Consider the following 20,712-nt stretch of genomic DNA (forward strand, 5'->3'; position numbering starts at 1 on the left):
GTGTTTGATTAAGAATGAAGCTTCTATGAGCAAGGCATGTATTTGGGATTTAACTCCAGTTTAGTAAGCTGATTTCACTCATTTCTGTGAGATGGGAAGCAAATAAGATCAGGGAAAATCACCACGTCCCGAGCTTAGACCTTGCTTTGGTGTGTGCTTCCTTTTTGGGGGAAGATTGTTGAGGTGGTGGTCCTACAGGAAAGCTGCAGCTGCTCTATGCTTCCAGAGAACACAGAATAGGAAGAAATGAAGGTTCTAGGCAGGGTTCCAATGCAGGGATGCTTCCAGAGTTCAGTCTGCATTTTAATCCGCTAGTGTGCACATTTTCCAGACAGACTGGTTCAGAAGTTTGGATGGTTCCACCCCAACTCCTGGACAAAGCATAAGAGACACATGACACACACACGTGTGAGGGAGAAATCATTGTGCTGTGTGTGCTGCCTAGCTACTGGCAGATATAAAATACCATTATGGAGCAGAGGAATGTTTTGAATTCTGTCATGCATGCTTTTGGAAGGAGAGTGATGTTATTAGGAGTGAGATTCTGTCCTGAAATGGAAATACATAATTCAGTCTGTGGTTCAGTTAGTTCTATTAAAACTTTGTCTTTATTTCTGCTGTCAAAATACATTTAGAACAAAACCTTCAAGTAGAAGGCAGGAAAGATTAAATTGCTTTTATCTTTTCAAGTTAAACTGAAAAGAGATGTTAGTGGAAGAGGAATCTGGAGGTAGAACATCTCTGCCTTTTGGGATCTGCTCTCCAGGTGGAGGGAGGAGAACAGGCCTACAGGATCTCTTTGCAAGAGTGGGGGATCTACTTTCCAATGTCATAACTGCTCCAGTGCAAATGATCACTGCTTGCTGTGCCCCAGAGCTCTTCAGCTCCCCAAAGCTCATTTGGATCCTACCTGGGTAGGATTTTCAGACTGAGAAATGAAGAGACATGGGAGCAGAAAAAAACAGACCCGCACTGCGTAGGCCCCTCGTAATTGAGCTTCATATTCCCGCAGCTGTGGACTGTCTATAAGTAAAGCTGTAAGCCTGACCTTAAAAGTGCAGTGTAAAGCAGTGAGTGTTGCAGTATTCCAAAGAGGGTGACTAACTTCAAGGAAATGGTCAGGACTTGTTCGGAAACTTCACTCAGACATAAAAGCCTCATCTTGGCTCATCGGTTGGCTTTGGTATTTGTTCCTGTTGCCTAAAAACAAATTCCAACCTTTCCATGGAGAATTTGAAGAAGATCTGATTTGTGATCCAAGGTATTTAGAAACCAAGATCTCACCTGCTTTACGTGGAAACTGTAATTCCTGGGCTTTTCAGAGCAGCCAGAAATTGGCTTACCCTCTCAGTACTGCACTGCTTACTGGCTCGAGAGCTGTGGAGGATTCAGCCATGCTAATTCTTGCAAATACCCAAAATTTAAAAAAAAAAAAAAAGAGTTCTCATAGTTGTGTCTGGATTTGGGAATCCTCCTAGGGAGTTATGTGCTTCCACACCTCCCAGTATAACCAGCAGTTAAATTTTCACCTCCTAATGTGAACATGCTGTATAATTTCCAGCAAGCTTTGGACTTTTGGTGTCAGCACTGGACACGTTGAGTCAGGTTGACTCTGACTTTGGCTTTGGTGTGCCCTGTACATCACAGACTTGCTGTGCTTCAGTGGGGACTTAGTCTTCAAATGTGAGGTGCTCTCCAGTCAAAAGTCCCATACAAATGGACCCAACAGATAATGAAGTGATAGGCAAGGTATAAAAAGGGGCAGAGTTGGTAGGTGGCTTGTTTATGTATAATCTTGTAAGTTTGTACCTTCTATTGTCTTACTTTGCTGGTACTCTGGTGTCCACCCATGTGGGTTGGTTGTGGGGTTAGACTGATGCTAGCAAATCCCTTTGGGATCACTCATATCTCTGTAGGTGTGAAAGCAGCTCTTTTTAAAACTGAAAGCCTGTTATTAACCACACAGCTCATGAATCAGTATAGTTGGCTATATCTACAGATTGTTACCTCTCTGGAGGCAATGGGAACTTCATATGTGTCAAAGGAGAAGCACAACACAAGTTGCTGTGACTAGAAACTGTATGTTGCCCTCTTGTGAAAACACAGCAGCAATAGAAATATCCAAGGATACATTTCAGTTCAAAAGTCAGTGTGTTATGCCATGCTTTATAAATACAGTACAGGTCAGTTGTTGCTTCAGACTGACATCTCGGGGAGCGCGCTTATAGGACAGCAGCACCAAATCTCTCTTATTTGTGTGCTCAGGGTTAGAGAAGTAAAGCCCAGCTTCTTTCCCTTGGCTCTGCAGTCACTCTGGATTTTAGGCACTTCATCAGCATGCTAAACAGTACTGCCACTGCATCCCTGTGACAGCTTAGGTTATATTTCAGCTTTGTGACAGGTCTCAAACACACGATCTTGTGACCTCAAATCTACATCGCGTTCAAGCTTCAGTGCCACACTACTGCCGTCTCTCAGTGTCATTTTGCATCAGTGGTTAGAATGGTTTGTTGCAGATATTTATGAATTTTACCTGGAAAAAAATCATAAATTTTTCATTAGTAGATCTGGAAAGGTTACAGGTATGTCATCAGTTAAAGACAGCGGGGGAAGAATAACACTTCATATTTCGGATGAGAATTAAAATCTTGTTCTTTCCTAGGCTAGTCATGTATTTGGGATATCATGCAATTCTTCATAGTGGAAGAAGTCACAAAGTGCTCAGCAGAATGGGATGCATGTCATGCCTGCTGTTGTGTATCTGTCGTGGGACGTGTCACCCAGCACGACACAGCATCTCTTGCCACTGATAAAGAAGAGTGAAGCAATGAACTCTGCATTGGTGTTTGTCACACTGACTGCTAAACTACACGTGGCAGACTGTTCAACTACACTGGCTCACAAAAACATTTTATTTCAATAAACAGTGGTGTAGAATAGAGGTAGCACAGGTGATTCTGTCATTCCAGTTAGACACCAGGACGTTCCACAGCTGAATGACAATCAGAAATCTGGTCAATAAGAGAAGCCAGACCCAACCATTATTTAGGATGGAGGTTGGGGATGGAAGAACTATTGATGCTTAGATCCCTTGGCATCAGGTGGAAATGCTTAAGTTTGAGACTTTTCTCTACCAGCAGAACTCTTTTTAGGTAGAATGTAGATAGTTTTCTTTTTGAGCCTGGAAGACTTGGATCTATCCAGACTGTATTTTGGCAGCAGTAAAAAGCCCTGGAGTCTATAAGCTCCAGTAGGCTATTTTTTTTTCTTGAGACACGTCCTATCTGAGGCACATTTCAAATTTCTTCTCTCCTATTGCTTAACAGGGACTATATATATATATATATATATATACACACACACACACACAATGGTTCTTTGTTTTTTGTTCATCAAATGCTTGTTACTTCCTCAGAGGCTGAATTCCCTGGCTGGTTTGTTGAAGGTCTTTGCCTGGGTAGTATTATCACTCTTAGGTATGTAGCTGTCATCGAGTAAAGAATTCTGAGATTCCTTTACAAGGAAATCTGGTTGCAAGCTTAGTTATAAAGATGCTGTCACCTCTCCATAAAAATCTCATGCTATGAGAAGGGGAGCTTTGCCCAATTTTTATGAGAGCACGAACACTGAAACGTACTAAATGCCAACTCTGTCATATATTTTAAATAAGATGCCACGTGGAGATGCATTCTAGAGACAGCTGCCTTAACAGAGTGGTTGTTCATCGAATGCCTCTAGCAGATGATTTATAATGTTTACAGGCTTGAAAATCCTTTGGCCATCAAAAAGACCCTTTAAGCCAGGAGTGTGTTGAGAAAGGAATGCGGTAGAGGACAAAGAGAAGTGCTCATGCTTGAGCATGAATATGTGTACCTATACTACCTGTTAATTCTGTGTAAATAGCAGTCAATCAAGCTGAAGCTTTCTTGGTTCATTCTAATCTTCTTTTGTTGTATTTTTTGTTGTTGCCTCTGTTTGAACATTTAAAATTTCATGAGATTTGGCTCATTATTTTTCATCCTTAATTACATCTGACATGAAATGTGAGTCTATCAAATATGTGTGAAATATACTACATTAGTGTTCCTCTATAAATAATTAATCTCTCAAGACCATTATATGCAGCCAGGTCATAGAGGAGGTATGAATGAACTTGGAAATGTCAGGAACTGGGATGTATCTCCCAGCTGCAAACCTAAAAAGTACATTTTTGAAATTGGCATCACCAGGAACAGTTCCTGGCAGGATCCTTCCTGGCAAATGAAAACCAGCATCCTTCTGGAAAACAGTTGGAGGTGTAGAGTTTGGTCATGATTACACAGTTTATTGTTCTACTACTAATGTCTGTGCGGGTTTTTATTCATCATGATTGACTCTAAGATACAAGAATATTGAAGATGATGAGATTTTCCCTGGAGGTGTTCAGGAAAAGGGTAAATGTGGCACTGAGGGACATGGTTTAGTGGGCGTGGTGGCGATGGGTTGATGGTTGGGTTGGATGATCTTAGTGGTCTTTTCCAGCTTTGACAATTCTATGATTCTGTGATCTGCTGCTCTCATAAGATAAGAGAGCTAACTTATCCAAAGGCAGGTATGACTTATCTTCCTCTGAATTCTCACCCCTATACTGAGCACTTTTTAATCTATTATTCTTGTTATTGTACTGCCTGCTTGCTAAGGACTGAGTAGCTGTTATTGTTTATTCATGAGAGCCTACAAACTGATTTATTTAACATGTTTAACAGAATACTTACTTAGGGGAAAATTCAAATCTATTACTCATATTCATTACTCAATGTGGAAAAGCAACAGTTCATCCTTAGGGTGAGCTAGTTACCATAATTATACTGCTGGGCAGTTCAGATGGCATCATTGTACTGAGTGTATTTTTGAGGTAATGTTTATTAATGGAAAACACTGATTTTGATACATCCCTCTAGATATTCTTTACTGTGCATATAAATAGACCTTGATTTTGCTTCTTGCAAGTGGACTTACTTGGACTTTGAGGTTTTAGGGTTTTTTTTGTTGCTGAGGGGAAAAATTCAAATGGAACTGATTTGGAACCAGAACTGCATTCAGCATAGTCTTTATATCTTTATTGTATCCTTTTCAGCTGACTCATAATTTTGTTATTGAAACTTTAGACATTATGACCATGTCAGATAGTGAATATAATGGGAGACTTTGGTGATGAAAAATGAGCACCAATAGCAGATTTATTTAAAAATGCATATTGATGCATTTTTTTTTTTAATAGAGTTTTCAGCACCTTTTCAGATAAAGATCATTTTAAATTTAAAAGTCACTTTTTCTCTGCACTTTTTAGAATTTATTTTATGCTATGCTTTTGCATGGCTGATTTTGACAGGTCTTATTACGTTCTAGTAGTAAGTCACATATAGAGTGAGTATCTGAACTATAAGATCTTAAAGGAACCAAGTGCTGGGTAAACTCATAACTGGCTGGTACATCTGTAATAGAAGAGGCTGCTCTCCCCACTGTAGCTTTTTCCTTCAGAGCAGGACATGCATCATGGTGGCCTTCTGATGGCAAAAAGGAGCTTCAGCTGCTTTTCAAAGGTTCCATGTGCTGAAGAACTGAACTTATTCAGGAGTTTCACTGCATTATTCCAGCAGGCAGATGCAAGAGAGATGCCTGCTTCTCACCTTTCCCCCACCAAACATCTTATTCATTTAAATTAATTTTGTAGAAGCTGCATTCCCCAAAAGTTTTTTGGAATAAGAGGGTTGAAAGTAGGAAGAAGCTCTATTCTGCAGGATGATACTATCTGCTTTAGCTGACTGATAACCTAAAAAGGAGAAATCTTCAGAAGACTTTTTAGCACTGGGTATTGCTAATATTCGTACCCATTAGTTTGTGAGCACAGACAATAAGTGCACAGCAACAGCCCATCCAGGGAGGTGGCAGCTCCATATGAAGGCAGAGATCCATTTGGCACATGTAGGTGGTTTTACATCTCTTTCTGCTGATGACAAAGATGAATGATGGAAAAAAATACATGATTTACAGTGAGGACTTGGCTTTGTTGCATCATTTTAGACAAGGAAGAAGAGTATAATGCAACTTTACATCTTTCCATTCATCCTTGCAAAGTCTTTGGTCAAGATCCACTTCCTTAAGGGGAGTTGATAGAGCTAAGAGAAAAGGAACAGAGAGGAACTGTCATTTCATGAATACCTGGTTTTCTTCTAGACCAGCTCATATACCCACTTTTTCCCAGATGACACTGGCTGTTTCATTCCCTTCTTTCCTATCCTTGGGAAAAATCCATTGTAGTCAAGTTACAAAGAAAAATCTTTCAGGCTCCTTGCACTGAATTTTCTTTTTTCCTCTTCTTTTTAATTTATTGTTGATCCCTAGTTTTTGTTGGAATGTTTCTCAACCAAGATTCGTGGATTCTGTGATACCTAATAACAGTAACACTGTCATTCATGTGGAACAATGTTATTAATGGGTTTTTTTTAGCGTCAGTCAAGAGTGAGTCTTCTAAGATATTTTTCCTAAGTAAGAACTGATGTAGCTCCCTCCTTTTATGTGGACATATATATGTCTGATCTTTTCCATCAGAATGCTGTTATTTCATAGTATTTGTGTACTGCTGGGCTTGCAAGTCTTGGCATTGACCATTTAAAAGGTTCATACTTTAAGAGAAAGCCTAGGTATGAAAGAAAATATGTTATCCTGAGAAGCTAGAATCTTAAAATCCCATTGTACTGAGTGTTCTTTTGTTATTATTCTTTGTAAGTAAATAATTGGAAAGGTTACAGATGGATGAATATCCAATGCAAGTCTGTACAAAATTTTCAGAAGGAAGCCTGAAAACCTGTCTGCTCATAGCCTCATTGCAAAGTAAAAGCTTTGAGGTAGACCTTGCATAACTTAGAAATGTGGGCCTATTTCCAATTTCAAATGATTAGAAACTTCATTTTTATACAGTTCCTCTGTGACTTGTTGGATTGCTTTCAAATTCAGTACTGAAAATGAAAGTCAATAAGATATGCCTAGAGACAAAATGGAACAAAAGGAAGATCACTGTCACCTACCTTCTATCTATTCAACAAAAATTGCAACCATCCTTCCTCTGCCTAACTTCGGGGTCTTTTCCATTTCCTCCACTTTTTTCCCTTTTGTTCTGCATTGGAACAGTACATCCTTTGACCAACTCTGATCAGTTACCAGTTTGTGTGAGCTTAGGGACAGATATATGGTCTCCAAGCAAAGAGATGTCAGGATTTACCCATGTTGGTTCTCAAGTACTCTGTCATTAACTCAACGTAGCCCTTAGGAATTGTAAAAGGTTTACAATTTGTGATATGAAACAAAAAATAACCATGTCCACTCCAACCCCCAGAATTGGTTAGGCACAGAGGGATGAAGATAAGGGTTATCTGCACATGACTCCGTGATGACTGGCTTAGAGACTGTGGCTATGATCCAGTTATTTAACCTGTTATATATGTTCCTGTTGAGACCCGACTGCCTTCCGGTTGTGTGTCTGGGGTTCCCTTTCCTAGCCCAGCAATGAGCATCAGGGCATGCTGGTTTTGTGGGCAGTCAGCTCTTTCCATTTTCTATCCTTGAATACTTAATGCTTTTTTTTTAGCAGAGCAAGTTCTTGCAAAGTGCTTGTGCTATCATATAGCTTTCATCTTTCTTCACTCCTTTGGTCTCTCTGGACTTCATGTTGTAGTTTTCTTCCTTGGACTGAAAGATTTATGGACTGCCCTTCTCCCAAAGGCTGGATGAGTAGGAAAAGAAATGCGAGTCGACCAGTTCCCAGCTCACTGGAGTGAGCTGTGGTTGTGAAGGGGTTGCTAGTTCTCTCTAGAAGCTAAGTCAGTTTGTTTGTACCTCCTGAATTGACAGGTTTTGTACTCAGTATTAAGAAAAAAGATTGGTAGTTTAGTACTCACTGATCTTACAGAATCACAGAACATCCCGAGTTGGAAGGGACCCATAAGGACCATCAAGTCCAACTCTTGGCTCCACAGAGGACCACCCAACAGACCATATGACTGAGAGCATTGCCCAGACATTTCTTGAACTCCAGCACCAGGGGCTGTGAGCCCTGCCCTGAGCAGCCTTCCATAGCCAGCACCCTCTGGTGAAGAACCTTTTCCTGATATACAACCTGAGCCCCTCTTGGTGTTCAAATCCTCAGTTCTCTGACATTCTCATCTACAGTCATTTTCCTTCTCTTTCTGTAGTTCCCTTTCGGCAGTACTTCACTAGAACTCCATAATGTTTTAAAATTTTTACGAGGCTGTATTACGTAAAGTGTGTGAGATATTTCAGGCAGAAGAATCTTTTCTGCGGCTCCATCTGTATATTCATAAGATGGATATCTCAGACTATAGTGACTCGTTATTCAAATCCCTTTCTGGCTGGAAAGAGCACTTACTGATGCTTCTATAGCCCTGTTCTTTTGGGAAATCTGTGCTAAGGGCTTTGTTTCCCAGCAGGCATAGCAATCAAGTTAATACTCTGAACCTTTGGAGCCAAAACTCGCTGGGAAGATAAAGCATTTTTGCAGAAATGAAAAGGAGTCAGATGATCTTTGAGGGAAACAAAATAAAAAGAAATGTCCCAGATCAGTATATTCTCCATCTGGTATGTTCCCAGATTCCTAAAGAGATATAACATAATGTCAAGAAAAAGGATGTTGTAATTAGCCTGGTGCATAGCTGCAGCACAGCAGGATCCTGACATTGTCACAGCCCTGTGCTATCACTGACCTTGGTGTACGGGAAGACTGTGCCAAACTTAAATAAAGTGTTCCAGTGTTGTTGCTCAGTTAAGGGAGATCAAAGAGAAATAACATTTAATCAGCCCTACTCCTCCTGTTATGGACCAGCAGTACTAATTGTTTTGACGACAGTTCTCTCTGAAGATTTTTTTCCTTTAGCACCAAGTAATAAGTGATGTGCTAGCTTATTGACCTATAGCACCACCACAGTTCAATTAAGTTTCTCATTGTCCACATCTAATCAGAGAAAAGCTGGGATTGAAAATCGATTCATTTCTTGCTAGTCAGTGATTAATTCCCCCACAGATGTGAATATAGAGATTAATTTTTCAGGCTGAAAGATGTGTAGAGGCAGACCCTGCCGTATACGTGTTTCAGAAGGGGAAGCATGGTGTCTTACTTCCCATTCATCTTCCTGCAACACCTTGGCATATGCTGGCTCTTCTTTTTTACTGTGGTCTTTGCTTTCTCATAGGCTTTGTTTTGTGCTTGTTTTCTGCCCTCTGAGCCTGGCCTGTATTGCAGACAACTGCAAAGAACCAGTGCTGATGATCCAGATCTGCTCCTGAATTCTCAAATATTTATTCTCTGCATGCTTCAAATTGTCCATTTCCTCAATGGCTGCAGAGGCAGGGTGACCTACGTCTTAATAATGATGTACAAGCTAGTCCTTGTTCGTGGAAGTCTGAGCAAGATACAGACTCTGCTCTGATTTACTTCAGCCTGTGCAAGTCTTTTCCCACTGATGGGGAGAAGTGCTATTCCTTGGCTCTTCTCAATATGTCTTCCTATGTGAAGAACTGACAGCTGCTTATAAGCCTCCCCATACGCCTGTGGATGCACACGTGTTCAGAGCATTAAAGCTACTGAGCAGAAACATAATTAATACATAACCGTGAGATGCTTGCTCAACTATTGGTCAGTTCTCCCCAGTGCTTGCTAGCTCTATGATCCCATCACAACTGTAGCTGAAGTAGTCACAGTCTTTGTTGTGCTGATCCTCACCACATGTGTCTAAGCTGGGGACGTGTCATGGAGAACTGAGACTTGGACCTGCAAAGTCATTTGGGCTCTGATATTTGGTGTTCTTCGGGATTATCCTTCACAGACACTCAGCGCTGCAGCTCAGCTGTCCAGTTTTTCTCAGCCTTTCCTAAATCCTCATCTCAAGTAATTTTAACAGTATTTCATTCTTCTCGTGTCCTTTGCTGAGATCCATTTCTCATGTTTCCATAGGCTGCCTTCTCTGGAACTGATGTTTTATCTCTGTTTTTTTCTGTTTATCTTGCTGTAGAAGACAACTTGCTGATTCCTGCTTTGCAGCAATGAGTTGTGGCACTGCTGGAAGATTTACGTCCATATCTTTCAGCTGAAGCCCAGATATGTGTGTATTGATCCACTGCAATTCTGTGCCATGATACTCAGCAGAATACAGTCAGACTCATGTTTTTGGATGACTTGAGAGAACAGCTTTATTATGGGTCTCAGAAGGAATGTGGCTAATAGAACCCGTGTAGACCTGTGTTACCAGGTTGTGGTACTGCATGCTCAGATCCTGTGTCTTCCCATTGTGACAGCCCTGGAACTTTTGCATCTATAAAGCACAGTAGAAAGACTAGAGTTGAGACAGAAAAATGGCTCTGTCCTGATTACATAGCAGGGATTCACGTGCTTTGGATGAGAAATGCTTTGTGTATATCTATGACAAGCCAGAGGGAATTAATAACTCCTGGAAGGCAGAATGGGAGAAGAGGGTAGAAAAAGAAATTGGGTCATATTTTGCTCTATGTAAAGGCAACAGCAAGAGGAAAACAAACATGAATCTGATTTCTAAAGCAATGCAGCTACATTAACACAAGAGAAAAATAGGTTTATATAGGTTTCATTGCCTGTTCCATCAGTAGAAGTACATACAGACAAGGTAAATGTCATCATCTGGCTGTTTCTTGGATTCTGCTAGTGTCCATGAATAACACTTGAATAACTTGAATAACAGCTTGAATTTAAAAAGCCACAGATTCTGATGCACCATTTTTATTCATCTATTTGCATGTTGGAAGGCAGAGTGAACACAATTCACAAATGGTGAACGAGTTTATTAGAGGGCCATGCTTACTCTTTCCAGCTTTACTGGCAAAGTAAAAATAGCTAGGAAAAGATAATTGAAATGTTCTCCACGAAACCCTGCTGCTCTTCCCTGCAGTTCTCACATGCATCATTAACCCACAGAGCCAAATCAACCAGCCAGTTTTCCTCTGGCTTTACCCGTGGTGGAGCAGAGATCCAGGATCCCCCATGGGACCCACTGGTGCAGCACTTGCTTTGGATCGTACAGGGCTGAATTGAAGCAGCACTGCTTCTCCCCCACAGAGATCAGTGCTGTAGCTGAGGGTGGCCACTGAGAGAGCTTTTAGACCTCCCTTAGGAATTCTCTGCCTAATGGAGTGATGATACAAGGCGAGGAGGAACAGGGGATAGGATGGAGAAGATGTACCTTACATCTGAATATCGTGTTTGGATTTGTTTCTGGCATTCTCAGTCATGTTACAGCATTGCAGCGCTAGCACACCGTGGGGACATGGTCCAGTTCCATCTCCAGGCATTTCAGTAGTGAAATTGAATTGTTAGATCCATCACTTGATTTCCAGTGAATGAAATATGAAGAAAACAGCGCAGCCCATTCCAAGGCATGTGGTCCAGTGGTGTGCGTGTGCCTCTGTGCTGAGGTCTGCTGCTGTGTGGCTGAGAGCAGAGAACAGGGCAGGAGCATCTTTGTTTCTGTGATCCAGATCACAGAACATTTGATCAAATTGTGAGTGGAAATCATGCATAGCTTCCAAAATTACTTCTGCTTTCATGGAGTCAAATTTTGTGATACTTTTTCCTTACCTGTTGCATCTCTGTAGTAAAGCTCTGCCTCGGAAAGCTCTGAGACTCAAATGCTCAGTGGTTATCTGAGTTTGTCTGAATGCTTTTCACTTAAAGGGCAGTTGGGGGTAGTACCACAGAAGGACTTTGATGTAGCAGGGTGTTGGTAATTGCCTCTGGAACAGGGTGTCCAGACTCTGCTCAAATGTGTTGTGTGAGAAAAGCCCTTGGAAATCTATAGACCAAACATTTGGATAGCTTAGACTGGTGAAAGATATGGCTATGGAGGTGATGGCTCTGCACCCCTCCTTGCCTGGATTCTTTTTTGGGTTTTGCCTTGGTTATCTAAATGTCCCTGGGGAGTCTGGACTTCAGTAACACCATTTAGATTGTTCAGTTCATTAAATATTTCATCCAAAGAATGGTAAGTTAGGGAAAACTGTTGACAGAACTAGAAGTAAGGGAATGCTTTCAAATTTAATGTTATCATAGGCATTATTCAACCCCCATTGGGGTAATTAGATTACTGCTAATGATAGGTATTATTTTAGCATTGTGATACAGATGGGATTAAAGGAGAATTGTGAAAATTCCCTGAGATCAAGTCAATTTTAAAATACTTACTGGAGGAAATGTTAGAATCCAAATCTTCTGCCTCAGAAGATGCTCAGGCACTGATTTGATTAAGAAAAAAGTTGTGTACTTTCTGATCCCTCTAGAATCACAGAATCATTCAGGTTGGAAAAGACCTTAAAGATCATTGAGTCCAACCACAACCTAACCATACCACCTAACTCTAACAACCCTCCGCTAAATCACATCCCTGAGCACCACATCCAAATGGTTTTTAAACACATCCAGGGATGGTGACTCAATCACCTCCCTGGGGAGCCTATTGCAGTGCTTAACAACCCCTTCTGTAAGGAAGTTTTTCCTGATATCCAACCTAAACTTACCCTGGTGCAATTTGAGGCCATTTCCCCTCGTCCTGTCACCTGTCACCAGTGAGAAGAGATTATTAGAGAACCTCTAATACTGGTTTGTGCAAGCTGTTCCCATTTGGGAACTCAAAGCTCCCTGATCTCCAATGATCTGCAGCTGGCACTTTCCTCCAAGTTCAGTTTGTCTCAGGCAAGAAGAGAAGTGCATGTGAGGTTTTCACATCCAGGCGAAGACCTTTCAGCAGGGGAAGGACGTTACATCATCTCACTGCTGGCATTGTTTTGGAAAGCCTGTTTTGTGGACAAGTGCTGAAAACACGTGTTCAGCCTAAACACAGGAGCTCCCACACAGGAGCACATTTCAGAATCCAAACCCTGTGTCTTAGGTATTCTGGACCTTCTGAAACCCTCCCGGGTACAAGAAGGATGCCCAGGAGCTTTCCAGAACAGTGAACCTTCAAGACATTTTTCTTCTCCAAAATTTAGTAACAAAATAAGAGAGATTTGTCTTTTTCTCTTCCTGTTTCATTTCCTAATTAGTAATTGTCTATATGGATAACAATTCTGTCCCACACCAGTGTGTTATCTAACTGGTCTGGAAAATCACAGGCCAGGAAAGAGATGGGACTAGACAAGCAGAAACAAACAACCAATGTTTGGTCACTCATAGAACTGAGCACTGCAGAAAGGCCAGGCAGGCATGGCTGGCGTTGGTTTTGGGTGAAAAGGGTAAAGCAGGATACAGTGTGCAAAGAGGGGGTACACTTTTCAGTAGCACCATTGCAGCAGCAGAAAGGGACTGCTTGCCCTAATGTGTAAATTCTTCTCCTTGGCATGGGGCTTCCAAGGCTGCTGAGGAACCCACTGACCTGCCTCTGATAATCCCCATTACATTCCTTTGCTCGTTTTTGAGACATTCAGTGGTAACATGTGAGGCAGCCTAAACTACGTGTATTCCATCCTGCCAAAACTGGGTGCTTGTCTTCCAGAATTGTGTCTCCCATTTCCACTTGGCTAAGACCAGTTTAACGTGGAAGCCTACAAGGCTGTTTCTAAACAAGTTTTGACAGTGTTTTTTAGTTGTTCTGAGCTAAAAATAATACAGATCAGCAGGTACAGACTGGAGAAGTGTCCTCAATCCCTAAAGGACCTTTTACTGCATTTGCTCCCTAGAGGGAGAAAAAAAAAAAAAAAAAAAAAAAAAAAAAAAAAAAAAAAAGGCATCAATCCCATTTGTTCCCCTTAGAAGGCTGTAGGTGCCTGAAAGGCAGTGGCCTTTCTCAACTGAGAAAATTCACTGCCCTGTTTGTGATGAAAAAATTAGGAGGATGGTTTTCTCCGTTACATGCCATCAATGTTACATGACTGACATGAGAGAGAGACGCATCTTGCTGATGCTCCTTTAATGGGGTGAGATGTTTCCCCATGACTATTTAGAAATTACCATCAGCACCTCCAGCCACCAACCCCTCTTAATGCCACTTCTCAGCCATTTTTAGAGGTGAACTTCTTCACTGCAGCCCAGTTCTTTGGTTCTGGCACTGCATTTCAGTGATGGGAGAAGCAGCCAAGAGCCAGTGGCTGGATGTTGACCCATACAAATCCAAATGGGAAAACAGCCATGTTAGCAGCAAATGCTGACCTTAACAAAATGCCACTGGAAGAGGTACAGTGTTCCCATCTCTCTTGTTGTGCCTCCAAACTGCATTCCTGAAAAGACACAGGAAGGAAATGAGCATTGCTGATACCTCTTCTGTGATAACACAAAGTTCAAAATACAAAGAACAGCTGAAATCCCACACGTGATGGTCATTTGAAACACTTTGCAGTTACGGCGATCACTAACAGCAGGTATTAAAGATGAGCAGCATGGCCTCACGTCCTTTAACCAAATCTCAGTTTTCACCTTACCTACTTGTATTAAGTTACCAGCAAAAGAGAACACAGTTCTGATTTTTCACGGTGAGGATTATTTTATGAAACAAATTTTCACGACAAGGAGCCCACACATGTTCTTGGTTGCAGCCATCATAGAGCTGTTTTTGCCAAGCTGAATGAAATACTATTAAAATTCGGCTTGCTTGCTGTATTTCATAGTCTGAGAATAAGGCAGTAAATAATAACTGCTGTAAATGTAAATGCTTGGGCATCAGGTACCTGATTTGAAATAGTTTCTAACGCAGTGTAGATCAGGTGAGAGTGAGTCTGGCTCACAAGTCTGGCTCTGGTGCTGAGAGCACCACCTCCTTAGCACTGCGCTATCACAAGCTGCATCTTTCAGTGCAGTTTACTGCATAAAACAGGATTCAATAGCCCCAGCTCATTACAACCTGGGAGCTGCTTCCCCTGAGGAACACAGGCAGTGAGGTGAACTGCAGCATGGAGCAAATGGGACCGGAGCCAGAGGCAGCTCCACTTTCAGATACCGTACCTCTAATGGCGGCATTGAGTTTAGGCCGCTGGGTTGAACTTCCGGGGCTGAAAGCTGGAAACCTTTTTATTATTTTATTTTGCAGTTCTTTCCGTATGGAGACGCTTCCAAGTTTGCCCAGCACGCCTTCCGAACCTTTGATAAAAACGGAGATGGGACCATCGACTTCAGAGAGTTCATCTGTGCACTGTCCATCACCTCCAGAGGCAGCTTTGAGCAGAAGCTAAACTGGGCCTTCAACATGTACGACCTGGATGGTGATGGGAAGATTACAAGGGTGGAAATGCTGGAAATCATAGAGGTGAGAACAGTGTGGCACTCAAAAAGAACACATCTGATCATCAGTAAAGTTCAATTACATGTTCACAAATCTAGATCTTAAACACACGAGGCTGTGTGCTCTATCATTAAAAAAGCACATTCTATACATTTATCTGATACTGACACACACAGTAAGTGATTTAAACACACTAATTTTAATGGACGTGTCATCGCTGAGAGTTGCTGTGAGTACCTATGCGCACGTGGGCTTTTAAATATTCAGAGATACATTTGTTTGCCAATGAATGAATTCAACACAAAAACAGCATAGCAAAGGATTTGCAAAGCCCATTGCAAAACCACCCAACATGCATGAAATTCCTGCTAAGGTTTCTGCCTGAGTGGCTGAAGCCTTAATGGAGGTTAAGTTATTGCAGAAATGTACAGAGATAACAGCAATCTGTTCACTAACGGACCAAAAGATTTAAGACAACTATTTTATATAAGGAGAAGTATAAAGCTTACTTCCCCAATCTCTGCCAGCTCCTAGCCACAGTGGTTACTTCCAGGCTTTGCTCATATGTACACATGGCAAGCTTTTCAAAGGAGATGACTTCTAAAACTGTTTATTCATCATTTCCACGGAATTTCTCAAGGGAGTCACTAAAAACCAAACAAACCTTTCACCAGAGAATAGGTTACCACAGTTTGGTGCTGTAAAACCAAACAAATTTACTCCAGCATGCAAAATGCAACCACTAAAAGAAACCTACACCTGAAGAAGAAAGTAAAATACACCCTTCTGTGTTTTCAGAGAACAGATTTCAGACTCCATGAAAAAGAAAAATGCTCAGGGAAGCTGGCAATCACTTTATTGTTAGAACATCATTCTGGAATTTGAACACATTAAAAAAATAAATGAATAAAGTCAAATAAAATCAAGCTAATCCTTACGTTGACTTTTCTATTTGGTTTCTTTCCAAAGGCCATCTACAAAATGGTAGGCACTGTGATAATGATGAAGATGAATGAGGATGGCCTGACGCCTGAGCAGCGGGTAGACAAGATCTTCAGTAAGATGGATAAGAACAAAGACGACCAGATCACACTGGATGAATTCAAAGAAGCTGCAAAGAGTGATCCTTCCATTGTATTACTCCTGCAGTGTGACATTCAAAAATGAGCTTGTGTATAATTCATCATAGACTGCACAGAAGTTTAATGTTCCATTCAGTTTGCAGCTATTTCCACACACACAGAAATTTGCTTGGACTACCTATAAATGGACTTGCTTCTTGTGTTTGAAACACTTGTGTGCATGAGAATGTCATTTGCTAAAGAATTTTAAAAGTATATATTATAAAAATAAACTGCCACAACGTGATGTGTGCAATGTCATTTCATACCAACCCTATTCCTCTGAAGCCTGTGCAGCAGTCCTGTGCTGCAGTGAATTATATTATTTATTGTTCATGTTTTACTGATGCTAGCTCTGTGTCTCCTAGACTGAGTAATGTTAGTGACACTGAATTCCCATGGTAATGTTAATTGTTTATTATAAACCATGCCACCATTCTGCTGTAAAGTAGTATTGGACAGACAGAGGGAAGAGTTCCTCAGTTCTTGAGTCTGATCCACACATGTGCTCGTATTGTCAGTGGATATAAATGTACTTCATTTGCATGCCTTTTAGGTTTGCCTTAATTCTTACCTCATTTGCATCCCTTCAATCTGGAAAGAGCTATGTCAGAGGAATGCAGTATAAAAAAAGCAAATCCTGCTAAAATGTTCCCCTTAAAAGTCTATATAAATATATATATATATATAATGTTTAAAATATTGTTTTATTGGAAGTTTAAAGGTTTTATTGGAAGTGTATTGATCTTTGCCTGAATTTTCAAAAGCTTCCACAGAGGTTGCAATATATATGTCCCAAATAAATTTATAACATTTGACCTTTTCCCCTAATTCTTATTTCACGTCTTCAGCATGGTAATAGAAAAAGAAAATCTATAAGTCTATCTTTACTTATCTGTCACTGTACTACTGGGAAATATATATATTTCGTTATGGAAAGCATGAAGAAAACTTTGCACTCACTCGGTATAAGAGTCATGTTATACAAAATGAACAGTTGTAGTGCTTGTATTTCCAACAGAGCAGCTGTTTATCCTCTAAGATGTTAATGCTAAAATTAACAGTATACCTACTAGACCTGTGCTTCATCACTTTTTCAGCTAGCTGGAAGACAAATACAGTTTATTTGCTTGGCCTTACCCTGGTCTTTTAATGTTTCTCCCACCTGAAGAGTTTTTCCACTTAGAATATGACATGAAACCACCGCAGGCTTTATATAAAGAAATACTGTCAAAAATTTTGGCCGATAATTTTACAATATGATAATTGAGAAGGGTTCAAAGAACAACCTTTGTTCTCAACTCTGTCTGCATCAACTAAGGTTATGCCTGTAGTGTGGCATGTATGAGTTCTGCACAGCCCTGGGAGAGCATAGAGAACACTTGCAGACTGCAGACAATCTTCCTTATACCAGGTTTCCCAGTTGCTTTATACAAAGTCAATTGTTCATAGTTTTACCCACAAAAAAGCCTGAAAGGCTGACAGTTGCATGTTGGATATTTCTACTTTGCCATGGGAAATAAGGCCGTAATAGCTAAAAATCAGACAATAAAGCATGGCACAAAACAAATCATTGTCTGCAATTTCAAATCTAAACGGCAAGGGAGGGAAATCAGTCGTGACCACAATCACAGACATCCCTTCCTATTTATTTTTTCCTCATATTCCAAAGAAATAGGAAAACACTGAAGTTTCAACTATTTTTTTTTAATACCAGAATTTTACTTAGCCTACACAGGTAGTATTCTTGCCAAAATAGTGGTATACTTTGTATGTTTGGCTGTAACTTAAAAATAAAAGTTCTGAAACTGTAACATACTCCTGAGTACGATATGCCCGTTGTTTCCATGTAGGCTAAAATTACCAATGGTAGAGAGAATGTTGAATAATCTTGGGATTTTATGCCTCTTTTGCTTACACATGCTTATAAGGGCTGCCGTGCATCATTCCACATTTCCCTGCACCTTACATCTACCCAAGTGGACACCCAAGCTCCGTTTACTTGAAGAAAACATTAAGGATTGCACCGCCATCCAAAACACCTACAGCTCAACCTAGACTCAAATGTAATAGCATCACACAAGTCTCTCTGGGTAGCTGGTACAGGAAACTCAGAGCCAAGAATGAGATAGCTCTGAGGCCTGAGAAGGATCACTGCAAAGTAAGTATCCAAGCAACTGTTCCAGTCTTGGTTTACTCAGAGCTAATTCACAACCATGAAAATAGTTGCCTGTAATTATTATACAGCCAGGCACAGATTTTCATCAAGCACAGTGCTAGATTAGAACACAATATATGATTTGAATCAAAGACTGGAATCATTGCCAACTGGTCCAATATTTCAAGCCTGTAGAAAACTTCAGAGCAACCTCAAGTAGCTCAGTAGAAATGTTGTGATATTCCTTAATCTCTTTTTCCCCACAAGGCATTATAAAAGAACTATTGAACATAAAGGTTTTCCTCTGCCTCTGCACTCTTATTTTTTGGAAGCTGAAGAAAATCAGGAGGAAATAAAGCTACTGAAGCATTCGAGTTCCATCATAAAACCAAGTCACTCTGAAGGTGCGTTTCAATACCACGTAAGAGTATCGGCAAAACTGTTCCTTGAACAGTTTTAATGACTCCTGTAATGTTAAAAGAAATTTAGATATATATGCCTGGCAGCTGAACTCTAAATGAATTGTTTCTGAAGAGCTCCCAGTAATTGCAAGTTCCAGGAGAGAACTGGAGGGTAATAATTTGGGGCAGTTTGGAAAATCTGTTTTTTCTTTCTCTGTCCATCCCCTCATTAAAAGTCACTCAAGTACAGTACCAGGAAAAAAAGAAGCCAATAGTTTAGAAGTTTCTATACTCTCTCTCAAAAATCTTCCACTACATTCCTCCACGTTGAAGGACCTCCATCATTTCATTTTGTTACAATATAATGAATGCCTGCAAACTCAGTCTGTGCAAGAATGAGAATTAAGAATCATAGAATGTCCTGGGTTGAAAATGACTACAATGATCATTGAGTTTCAACCCCCCTGCTATGTGCAGGGTCGCCAACCACCAGACCAGGCTGCCCAGAGCCACATCCAGCCTGGCCTTGAATGCCTCCAGGGATGGGGCATCCACAACCTCCTTGGACAGCCTGTTCCAGTTTTTCTATGTGAAAAACTTCCTCCTAATATCTAACCTAAACCTACCCTGTCTCAGTTTATGGCCATTCCCCCTTGTCCTATCACTATCCACCCTCATAAACAGCATATACAGACTATATAAAGAATATAAAAACAGAATATATTAAAACATAACTTGTTTCTCTAAGCTCATCTTCAAGGACAAACTATTCCCTACAAGCTGTTGGAGAACGAACACAATCCCTTTTTCCTGCTCTGAGAATACAATGCAAAGAAATCCTTCGCTCTTCTGATTATGAAAATCCACACTACTCAGAAATAATTGTTCACGTTCAGCTGCAGTGTTTCTACTGCAAGAACATAAGTCAATAAATAGAGTTTTATGCCACGTGTGAACTACCACACGTTCAAGAAATAAAGTAGAACCAGAAATAAACCAAGAACTTTAACTTAAGGCCAATCTTCAGAGCACAGAGACACTAAAGCATCATTGCAAGCAGTAGTTCTGGAGTTCTGTTTATTAAAATATAACTTTGCAGTTACACAAAATTCATGTCATATTTCTCTTCGATCCACACTCTCCCCCCATAAACAGAAACACTCAAATAGTTGTTTGTTAAAAGTATGAGCTGAGCTATAAGGATTTTAACCAGGAAAACCTTGTGCTATAAAAACATATACAAGTACTTCTAAAAGTAAACAAATAAAATATGAAATACAGAAGCTTCTTTTCCTGAGGGTACATAAGAAAAGATCCTCTTACCCAACACTAGGAAATAGCAACTTTACAGACATCAGTGAACATTTATCCCCAATATTGTGCCATATTCTCATGTCTTATACTTAATCATCTTCCTCTTCTTCGTTCCTGTTACGGAATGACAATGTTCTTTGGCCTCTTTCAGGATCTTGCATTCGGAGGATACGAATACGGGAACTTACAGGCAGAAAACTAAAAATAAAGCATGCATGATTTAAACAGGGCACTTTCTTCACAAATTTTTCCATTTGATTCTCTCTTTTGCCTTTAAATAACTGTATCTTTTTCCTTCGACCATTTTAAAACATTAACATCAGGCTTCACTAAACTGATAGCAGAACTTCAGAAAAAGATCAATTTCAATCCTGCAATCTCTAACAATAAGACCACCTGAGTTACAAAACAGGTACTTTTTTAAGAGAAGC

General features: G+C 40.4%; 2 protein-coding genes across 10 annotated transcripts in view; one reads left to right on the forward strand and one right to left on the reverse strand.

Annotated features, from left to right (window-relative positions):
* The window catches only part of VSNL1 (visinin like 1), a 77,027-nt gene extending 58,801 nt beyond the window's left edge, over positions 1-18,226 (forward strand). For all 8 annotated transcript variants that reach the window (XM_031610943.2, XM_090136413.1, XM_090136408.1 and 5 more), the window contains 2 exons: positions 15,096-15,311; positions 16,257-18,226. In XM_031610943.2, coding sequence (XP_031466803.1) covers positions 15,096-15,311; positions 16,257-16,454 — 414 coding nt within the window. In that variant the 3' untranslated portion in view covers positions 16,455-18,226. The remainder of the gene's footprint in view (positions 1-15,095; positions 15,312-16,256) is intronic.
* Positions 18,227-20,010: 1,784 nt separating this feature from the next.
* SMC6 (structural maintenance of chromosomes 6) overlaps positions 20,011-20,712 on the reverse strand; it is a 31,403-nt gene continuing 30,701 nt past the window's right edge. For both annotated transcript variants that reach the window (XM_031611276.2, XM_031611277.2), the window contains exon 28: positions 20,011-20,479. In XM_031611276.2, coding sequence (XP_031467136.1) covers positions 20,371-20,479 — 109 coding nt within the window. In that variant the 3' untranslated portion in view covers positions 20,011-20,370. The remainder of the gene's footprint in view (positions 20,480-20,712) is intronic.

Source organism: Phasianus colchicus, chromosome 2 (assembly GCF_987193195.1).
Source record: "Phasianus colchicus chromosome 2, bPhaCol1.hap1.1, whole genome shotgun sequence".
In the NCBI taxonomy this organism is placed as follows: Eukaryota; Metazoa; Chordata; class Aves; order Galliformes; family Phasianidae; genus Phasianus; species Phasianus colchicus.